Below are 11037 nucleotides of genomic sequence, written 5' to 3' on the forward strand. Positions count from 1 at the left end.
TTAGCACACATCATTCAAGACTTAATTCAGTGCGATATGCAAAATTTCGTACAAATCGAAGATATATAGGGACTTTGGTGCACCATTTACCTTAAATCGGACGAAACTATATATGGGAGCTATATCTAAATCTGAACCGATTTTCACGAAACTTGGCACACATCATTCTAGACATCATTCAGTACTCTACGCCAAATTTCGTGCAAATCGAAATATATATAGGGACTTTGGTGCACCATTTACGAAATATATATGGTAGCTATATCTAAATCTGAACCGATTTTTCCCAATTTCAATAGGGTTCGTCCTTGGGCCAAATAAGTGACCTATGCCAAATTTCATGCAATTCGGATCATAAATGCGACCTGTACTTTGTTTACAATTTAACATCTACAGACGGACGGACATGCGTAAATCGACTCAGAAAGTGATTCTATGCATAATTTCAAAAGGAGCCATGTGTCTATCTCGTTTCCTTTTGCCTGTTACAAACATATGCACAAAGACATAATACCCTGTACCACAGTGTGGTGAAGGGTATAAAAAGTTAACATTTTATAAATAATTTTGCTCCTTTCCCAAAAATGGCAACCCTGAGTATAACATTTAACCCTTGAACAAAAATCTGTTTTTATGTCCACAAAAATGTTAGACGGGAATAGAGTCGAGTAATTTTCTATGTTTCCGTTAGGGAAATCATAATTCATGGCATTTGCTACTCAAAAACAAAAAAAAGAACAGCTAACTAAATCCATGGCTCCCAAAAATAAAAAGAAAACAAACACTAAAGATAAACATGAACGCCGGACCGACACTGTGTTTATTTTTGTTTGGATAGGCGGAACAGCGAACAAACACACAAAAAAAGGGTCAACAAAGAACAAAAGCCAAAGTAGCACTTCTTTTCCATAGCTTTTCCCCCCTTACTTCCTCTATTCCATTTCAACTTCTCGCTTATCGTCCCGGTTTTTCGTCTAATTGTCTAAAATTCTTCATTAAGTCGTAAATTAATTCCACAAAAATAGAAGGAGAAAAAAAAAACGAAATGAAAATCCTAATAAACGACGCTAATTTGTCGGGCCCTTAAAAACACTTTGGAAGGATGTGATTCAAATGGGGGAATGGGAATAGGTTATTCCATATGATGACTGTTTTCTTTTGGCCACCACTTCTTCATAATAAATATGTGTGAAACAAAAGCGAAATAAACAAAACACTTATGGGATTTATTTGTTGTCCATGGGAATATTGTACTTGAAGTGCTTAATTGCTAGACACACACACACACAGATAAAGGGGAAAATTTTTGATTTTCGTTAAAAAAAATATAAGAATAAATAATTTTTGAAAAAAAATAACAACAATTTCGAATGAATTCTTTTTTATAATTTTTAGATTGAAAAATATGCCAAAAATCATTTTTTGTTGAAGAATATTTTCCAGTCGATTCAGACCGCATTCCATGAAACGAGAGTAGTAACACGATGCGAAAGTATAATACCAGATAGATAACAATGGAATAGCGGAACACTAGTTCACAGATGGCATAAAGGACCACGATCTGAGAATCTGCACTTGGAATGTGCGCACGTTGTACAGAACAGGCGCAGTGTTCGCTTTGGCGGATGTACTCAAGAAGTACAAAGCCGATATTATTACCTTACAGGAAATGCGATGGAAATCAGATGAAACGAGACATGAATTTGGCTGCGGATTTATGGTTAACAGGAGAATAGAAGACCTCGTCTCCAGATTCACTCCAGTAGATTAGCGAATTGCTATATAATTCGTATAAAAGCGAAGTTCTTCTACATCAGTCTCATTTGCGCCCATGCTCCGAACGAAGATAACGATGAACAGACCAAAGACATCTTTTATGAGCGTCTAGAAACAGCACATGATCGTTGCCCTGGCCATGACATTAAAATTCTGCTAGGAGATTTTAATGCAAACATCGGAAGGGAAAATATCTTTGGCCCCACCGTCGGAAAATTCAGCCTCCATGAAGAAATATCAGACAAGGGCATGATATTGATTGAATTCGCGGCAGCGAAAAACAACTACCAGCACCAGATTCAAGCATCTCGATATACACAAGGCCACTTGGATTTCTCCCGATCGAACAACGAGAAATCAAATCGATAATGTTGTGATATACGGAAGGCATTCATCCAGTGTTTTAGACGTCCGATTGATCCGGGGAGCGAATATCGATTCGGAGCATTACCTTGTGGCAGCCAAGGTACGCACCCGTCTTAATGTAGCAGCAAAGGTGCGATGTAATGTAACACGGAGATTTAACGTCGAAAAGCTGCAAACACAACAGATAGCAGAAGCCTACTCCGCTCAACTTAATCAACTGCTTGACGAAAGCACCCCTTATCCCGATAATAACATAGAAGCACAATGGCAGAGAATTGCCCACTCCCTACAAACTGCAGCAAAAGCAACACTTGGGTATCAAAGACCACCATCAAGAAATCCGTGGTACGATCAGGAGTGTCGTAATGTTACTGATATGAAAAACGCAGCGTATAAGGAAACCCTGCGGACAGTAGCAACGCGTAATGCGTGGAGAACTATCGGGAGAAAAGGAGTGAGGAGAAACGTATTTTCAGAAAAAATAAAGGGCTAGAAAAACGTGAGCGTAAGCAAATCGAGATGTACAGGAGTCAGAATAAAGTCTGAAAATTCTATCAATGGGTAAAACACCAAACCGAAGGTTTTGGTGCTGGCACATCCTCCTGTAGAGATAAAGAAGGAAACCTGGTGACACATACAGACAGCGTGCTGAGGATCTGGAAGGAGCATTTTGAGAAACTTCTGGTATCAAAAAGTTGCAGTGAAGTGGATACCCCAGAACCAATAATAGATGACGGTATAGAGTGTATATCACCTAGCCAAGATGAAGTCAGAATAGCAATCAATCGGCTGAAGAATATTACAGCAACAGGTACCGATGGGTTACAAGCCGAACTATTCAAGACTGGTGGTCTGATGCTGGTCAGGAGCATGCACCAGCTAATTAGTACAATTTGGCTAGAAGAATGCATGCCCAATGATTGGAACTTTAGCATCCTGTGGACAAAAAAGGAGACAAGTCACCTTCCCAGCGTACTGTGTGAAAGACAGAAGCCAATGGTCAATGACATTATTGGACCATATCCACCATTGACCACATCTTCACTCTGCGCCTGGAAAAAACCCACGAAAAACACATCGACACATTCCACCTATTCGTCGACTATAAACCCGGATTCGACAGCCCTATCCGTTCAGAAGTGTAACCAATCTGAGGGGGTGTGAATGGAGAAGATTGAAGAAGTTCGCAAAAAAAAAACACGGAATTCCTAGATTCATAGGGTAATCAAACCCAAATGTTTTTAATATAAACATTCAATAATTCTTGATTTGACTTTCTCCGCATTTCTAAAGCCCACAACAGGCCTCAAATGGCTTATGTGTATGTCCTTCTCATGTTGGACATGTGGTAGTAACCTAACCCAACCTTCTGAAAATGAGTTTTTTATTCGCCGGGAACACGGAATGTCAATTATACCGAAAATGGTTCACGTCCCACAATATAATGGGATTATATCAAAATATGGAACTATATCGAAAATTTTGGTCAAACAAGTTATAAAAGGTTATAAACCTTAAAGATTTGCACACCTTTAAGGTTTATATCCATTTCCGATGTCCAAATAAAGAACTATGTAGATATATAGCCATATAGCCTACCCTACAAGAACCCAGAGAATGTGTCTATTCTTCAAACTAAAAATAGAGCAATACTTTATTATGAGAACTATTTATGTCTTGACATAGCCCTCATATGCATTTTCGGTATTTTTGGGGGTTTTATCCCCATTTTCAAACAGAAAATCATTAATAGTCTATTATTCCAAGTCGGGTTGAGAATTTTGTTTGAAATTGGAAGAAGACACGCTTAAGTAGTTGTAGGTTTAAATAAAATAATTAAAAACCATTGTTATTGAATCCGAACTTGTGGACCTATTAGACCTATTTGGATAATCCTCACTCTTGGATACTCCTCGCTCTTGTAAAAGTTTATCCAGCATAGTCGTTTTATTAGAACGAAACTGTAAAACGCAGTACTCCAAGAATCGCCGAACTATTCAAGACCGGTGGTCAGATGCTGGTCAGGAGCACGCACCAGCTGATTAGTACAATTTGGCTAGAGGAATGCTTGTCCAATAATTGGAACTTCAGCCTCCTGTGTCCCGTGCACAAAAAAGACAAAACAAGACAAGATATGTGCCAACTATAGAGGGATTAGCCTCCCTCTCATCGCATATAAAGTGCTATTCAGCGTGCTGTGTGAACGACTGAAATCAATGATCAATAATTGAATCTCATCAATGCGGCTTCAGACCTGACGCCAAAAGACCCACGAAAAACACATCGACACATTCCACCTATTTGTCGACTATAAAGCCCAATCCGCTCAGAGGTGTTTAAAGCTATGTCTGCCTTAATGAGGCTATGTAGGAGAACTTTAAATGGCACAAGGTCAGCAGTTAAAGTAGTTAAAAGGACCTCTAGGAGCCCTTCAATACCGTGGCAGTTTGTTCTGTGACCTTTTTAGCATTCTGTTGGAAAAGGTCATACGAGATTCAACAGTGAACAGAAATGACACTCTGTACACCAAAACCACTTGTTACTCGCCTACGCCGATGACATCGACATAATGGGTCGAACATTGGGAGCGGTAACAGCCACCTTTGAACTAATTGAGAAGGAGTCTGCAAAATTGTTGCTGGCAATAAAAGGCAGCTTCGAGGAAGGATAGTGTTGGCCAACAAATGCTACTATGTTCTGAATAAGCAGTTCAAAAACAAATGCACCTCTCGCCAGACCAAACTCTCACTATACAAGACGCTGATACTAACCGTACTGTTATATGGATCTGAAGCATGGGTACATGCGGAAGCAGATGAGGCAGCTCTTGGAGTGTTTGAGATAAAAATTCTCCGAAAGATCTATGGGTCGATTTGCGTCGACGGTGAATATCGCAGTGGAATGAACCATGGACTGTACCACCTATTCTCTGACATCGACATATTCTCTGACATCGACATGTTGTGAGAAAAATAACGACGCCCCAGATTAAAGGGTCACGAATTCGATGAAAAGGTCAATTAGAAGAGAACATTTCGGAACATAGTCTTTCAAATTTGAAGAGCTGCGCACAAGACCGATGCGCCTGGAAATCTTTTTTTAAGATTGACCTATGGAACAAATGTTCTTTAATTGCAAACACTGGAAAGGAGGTCTAGTAATAAAGAATATGTATACACGTGTGCTCTTGGCCTACAAAATATACACAGATAATTATGTTTACACTCACCTCAGTGCCTTGTACTTTAAGTTTCATGTGATCTTCACGTGTCGTTTTGCCATCTTTGCGTTTCTTCCAACAGTAGCCGTCACGTCGATAACGCACCTTCTTACGTGAGTAAAGTAGTAGAGAGCCACTTTTCGGTCTGAAAGAAAAAAAAATAACCAAAATTAGCAACGCATTTTCAAAAGGGAATACAAAAATATAAATTTACAGTAAAACACAATCATAACCAGATCGAACTTTTTATACCCGCCACCATAAGGTGGATTCTAAAAATACCTAAAATCATTAGGGATACATGTATGGGAAATAGGAAAACTGGCATAGGGCCTTGAACATGCCGAAAATGACGATTGATGGTTTAGAAATATACCCGCAAATTTGCGGTTCCGTCATATGGCATAGATAATAATTTGGCACCCAATGATAACCCAAGCGCCTCACTTAAAATTGGGCTACAAGTTATCCTTGATGGTGGTTTTCTATCCAATGAGGCAATTTGGTTGGAAAACGTTACTACACGTTACAAAATATCTAAATTTGGGAATTATATTTATATCGAACTGGCCTGAAAATGAGAACCCAAAATTCCAAATTTCGGTTGAAAAAAGTGGTCAAAATCAAAAAATCGAATATTGCGGTGATGTCGTTATATGAGGTGTATATCAAAACATGGACCGATATATTTCAGTTTTTATATCAAACGGGGTATTATTTCAATTGTCTAGAATTATTAGCATTTCATGTGGAAATTTTCAAAGCTATATCTTCGAACACTTTGTTTTGTGGTTTTCATGGTGATTTTTAATTTTTATTATACCCTACACAATTATGTTGTCAGGGTATTATAGCTTTGTGCAGTTTGTAACGCCGCGAAATATTGGTCCTAGACCCACTTTTAAGTATACCGATCGTCATATCTCGACTAGCTGAGTCGATCTAGACATGTGTGTCCGTCCATCCGTCTGTCCATTATAATTTGGAAACACGATACAGGCCACAATCTTCCAATCTTCACGAAATTTTGTTCGGCCGGTTAATATTTAGGAGATGAAATGGACCAAAAACTTTATTTTTGTCGGTTTTTCTGGTCGCTCCAGAGGCCGCAATTATGGCCCAAACACCCCGGATGCGGGAGTTACACTGAAATATTTACAGGTGCTTACGTATTCATATATTATTTAGTAACTTATTACCACAATGGAGGGCGGAAATATAGCGCTGATCGCTTTGAAATGTTCCATGAGGTTCCAGTTGTGGTCAAGGACAACGCTTAAAATGTTAGGTGATGATCAGATAATAATTTTTCGGATGAAGTGGACCGAAAACTTAATTATTTGTACTTTTCGAGTCGAAAGCCGAACATCACAACCCAATCCACGGTGAAGTAATTAGAGGGACTATACTGATTATTAGTAACATTTGCTGACCTCTATCCAGTCAAAAGGGTGCAAATATCGCGAAATATTGCCCAATCTGAGAATATAGAACCACAGAATGTTAGATTTTCATGGAAGTTGTGTAGGGTATCGTATGGTCGTCCCCGTCCGACTATACTGCTCCGCTCACTGGTTCATTTTTGAAGCCGATAATTATTTTTAAATAAAAATATTCAATGTCGTGTAATGTGGACCACTATAAAAGAGTGGGACCTTTTCATGAGGACGAGTTCGAAACATGGGCGCAAGGAGGTATTCTATCCTCTGAAAACTCGATATGCGAAAGGACCTTCAAATGGGTCGGTACCCTTAAATGGGGGCTATTCCAAAACATGAACCCATATATTTTTCTATTCATTGTTAACCGAAAGTGCAATAAATTGAAATTTATCACAACCAATCCACAACCTACCTTTAACTTACTGATCCTCATTGCCCACACATACTGGTCCACATTACGCGCCAAGTTATTTTTATACGCAGTTTAGAGTTTTTTTGAAATCTACCGTTGTTACGCCCACAATATCAAAAAAAGAATATGGTGGTCTACATTACCCGAAATTACTCTAAATGTTCGGGTCAGGATTGTGGCCTCTAGAGCAGAAAAAACCAGTAAGAAAAGTAGTAAAGTCGGACGGGGCCGACTATATTATACCCTTTACTACTTTCGGAATATTCAGAAGATGCATCCTAACAGATGTCGCATTTTTGAAGGTATTTTGAAGTGAAATTGAAGTAAATTAAATATGAAGTCTGTATTTATACGGCCTAAATCGGACGAACGTATATATGGGAGCTATATCTAAATCTGAACCGATTTCAATAAAACTTGGTACACGTTGAGCTATACTAACTTGAGTACGTTGTGCAAAATTTCGTGCCAATCGGCCTAAATTTGACACTTTGGTGTACCATTTACTAAAAATCGGACGAAAGTATATATGGGAGCTATATCTAAATCTGAACCAATTAAAAAAAAACTTGGCACACGTTGGGTTATACAAACTTCAGTACGTTGTGCAAAATTTCGTGACAATCGGCCAAAATTTGTCTTTTTGGTGTACCATTTACTAAAAATCGGACGAAAATATATATGGGATCTATATCTAAACCTGAACCGATTTCAAAAAAAAAAAAAAATAGCACACGTTAGGCGATCCTAACTTCAGTATGTTGTGCAAAATTTCGTACCAATCGGTCAAAATTTGAATCCTTGGTGCACCTTTTACTAAAAATCGGACGAAAATATATATGGGAGCTATTTCAAAATCTGAATCGATTTTAATAAAACTTGGTACACGTTGAGCTATACTAGCTTCAGTACGTTGTGCAAAATATCGTGTCGATCGCCCTAAATTTGACTCTTTGGTGCACCTTTTACTAAAAATCGGACGAAAATATATATGGGAGCTATATCTAAATCTGAATCGATTTCAATAAAACTTGGCACACGTTAGGCGATCCTAACTTCAGTGCGTTGTGCAAAATTTCGTGACAATCTTCCTAAATTTGACTCTTTGGCGCACCTTTTACTAAAAATCGGACGAAAAATATATATGGGAGCTATATCTAAATCTGAACCGATTTCAAAAAAAAAAAATAAAATAAAAACTAGCACACGTTAGGCGATCCTAACTTTAGTATGTTGTGCAAAATTTCGTACCAATCGGTCAAAATTTGAATCTTTGGTGCACCTTTTACTAAAAATCGGACGAAAATATATATGGGAGCTATTTCAAAATCTGAATCGATTTTAATAAAACTTGGTACACGTTGAGCTATACTAGCTTCAGTACGTTGTGCAAAATATCGTGTCAATCGCCCTAAATTTGACTCTTTGGTGCATTATTTATTAAAAATCGGACGAAAGTATATATGGGAGCTATATCTAAATCTGAATCGATTTCAATAAAACTTGGCACACGTTAGGCTATCCTAACTTCAGTCCGTTGTGCAAAATTTCGTGCCAATCGGTCTAAATTTGACTCTTCGGAGCACCATTTACTAAAAATCTTACGAAAATATATATGGGAGCTATATCGAAATCTGAACCGACTTTCCCCAATTTCAGTAGGGTTCGTTTCCTTTGTCGATTACTAGGTTTTTTAATTATTTTACATTTTTGTATATATTTTGTTGTTAAAAAATTTAATTTTTCTCACAGAAAAAAAATATCGCATGACTCACCTTGTTTTGACTTCTTTCGATTGCCATTCATTGTGTTTATCAAAACTGATAAGAATCGCAGCGATTTCCTGAAATAGTAAACAAGAAAAAAAGGAAAAAGAAATAAAAAAACGTTTTATTTTAGTTGAAATATTATAAAAAACAGAAGAAGAAGACTCGTCTCGCTCACTTGTAATCTCACAAGTAGTAATAATTGTGTCTTGACATAAGACAACATTTAGATAAAGCAATTTTAATTTATGACACTTAGATATACAACATACGTACACATATATACATTTTGAAGAGCAACAACAAAATATACACATGTATAAAAAAACAAAAACAAAAAAAGGAGAGTATTTATCTTAAGACCAAGAAGATAGAAAATTAAATGCGGCTACATGAATGAATTCCTAGAAAAGTGGATTTAGAAAAAAGTATTTAATACAAAAAAAATACTTTAATATTTTTTATAGGTTAGGTAAGTGAAGAGATGAGCATACCTCAGACTGTTCAGGGGCAAAATATTTGAAAATAATCCACAAAAATATTATATACTGTAAAATTTGTTTTAAATAAAAATTTATTTACATTTCTTTAAAAATAAAAAAAAATGCTGAATTTTCAAAATCTCACACGTTACTCAACTTGCTGGAAATTCATAAATATTTTATTGGAATTTCAAGGACTCTCCCACACACACATGTACCGAACATTATAAATAAATTTTGTGTATATTTCAATGATTTTATTATTGGCATTATTTCTGTGGATGCCTTTTCATTTTATTTGCCATAACTCTTCCTTTCATCGTTTACCTCTTTTTTCCTTCTTTATTATGCAAAGGACATGTCTTACATATGTAATAGCCTCAAATGTCATCATAAATATTTCCACGAAAAGAAAAAACCAACCACAAGGACACTTATAGCTAGCTAGTGCATTGTAAAATATCATAAAAAATTGCTTTTGTATGTGGAAAATTCGCAGAGAAATCAAAGAGGAATGCTGAAGACGCTGATTGAATGAAAAAGTATTTGCGTCAAATACCCCCGAAAGTAAGTGCTAAACAAAACAGCAACAACAAATATGAATGAATGAATCAAACATTCGCATTGAGTGCCCATTTAGTATTTTTTTATTTGTAGCAAAGGAAAACGGAAATAAACCTTAACGGATTTCATGTTTTGAGATATTTGCCCGCTTAGGACAAATGGCGGATATTTTATTTGACTTATTAATGCGAATAACACATACTCAATGGAATTTCCTTAGCTGGTTGCTATGATGCTCCTTAAAGTATATGAAAAAAGTAGTAGGGGTCATGTTACTATGAGCACAGTGGCTAAGAAAAGTTTTTGAGGACAGGAAAAATATAAGAAAACAATAATTGGATAGCAGCCTTTGTATAGAAAATACCATAGATATATTTTTTTAATATTTTATAGGAAAATATATTTATATTTAAAAAAAAATTAAGGCCTTGATAAATTCTAGATATAAAATATAAAGAAGAAACTATGATATATTCTAAAATTAAAATTTTTTAAAATTTGAGTTGTATTTTTTCCTAGAAAGAAATTAGGTCTTGGAATTTTATAAAATCAATAAAACGATTTAACAAGCCTTTAACATTTTCCAAAAAAGTATTATTAATATTTTCAAGCCTTCATAATTTTTAAAAAATATTTTTTTAAGAAACCAAAAATATATTTTTTGGTTGTGAATTCAGGCCTCCACACTTTCTAAAATGTTTTAAAAATAAGTATGTACTTCATATAATTGTTTAATCTACATATTTCCTAAAATATAATAAACGGCTTTCATATTATTTAAAATATATTTTATATTTATTTTTTTTAATCCGGGTTTAATATGTTCTAAAAAATCTTTATGTTTTTAATTCCCGCCTCAATAGTCTTTCGAAAATATTTTTTAGAAAATCAAAAAACGGTGGTCTTTGAAAAAATTATTTTAAAAAATCCACGTCTCGATGGGTTATCTAAAATAATTTGAAATAAAATCCAATCTTCTATATAATAATTATTAGAAAAATCCACGCCT

General features: G+C 35.9%; 1 protein-coding gene across 1 annotated transcript in view; it reads right to left on the reverse strand.

Annotated features, from left to right (window-relative positions):
• Positions 1–9059, reverse strand: part of LOC133334954 (uncharacterized) — a gene marked incomplete at both ends in the record, with an annotated part of 48238 nt that extends 39179 nt beyond the window's left edge. The window contains 2 exons of the mRNA XM_061543265.1: positions 5372–5507; positions 8992–9059. Coding sequence (XP_061399249.1) covers positions 5372–5507; positions 8992–9059 — 204 coding nt within the window. The remainder of the gene's footprint in view (positions 1–5371; positions 5508–8991) is intronic.
• Positions 9060–11037: the final 1978 nt, after the last annotated feature.

Source organism: Musca vetustissima, unplaced genomic scaffold, assembly GCF_032173495.1.
Source record: "Musca vetustissima isolate MV318-11 ecotype Yass unplaced genomic scaffold, APGP_CSIRO_Mvet_v1 utg21690, whole genome shotgun sequence".
NCBI lineage: Eukaryota > Metazoa > Arthropoda > Insecta > Diptera > Muscidae > Musca > Musca vetustissima.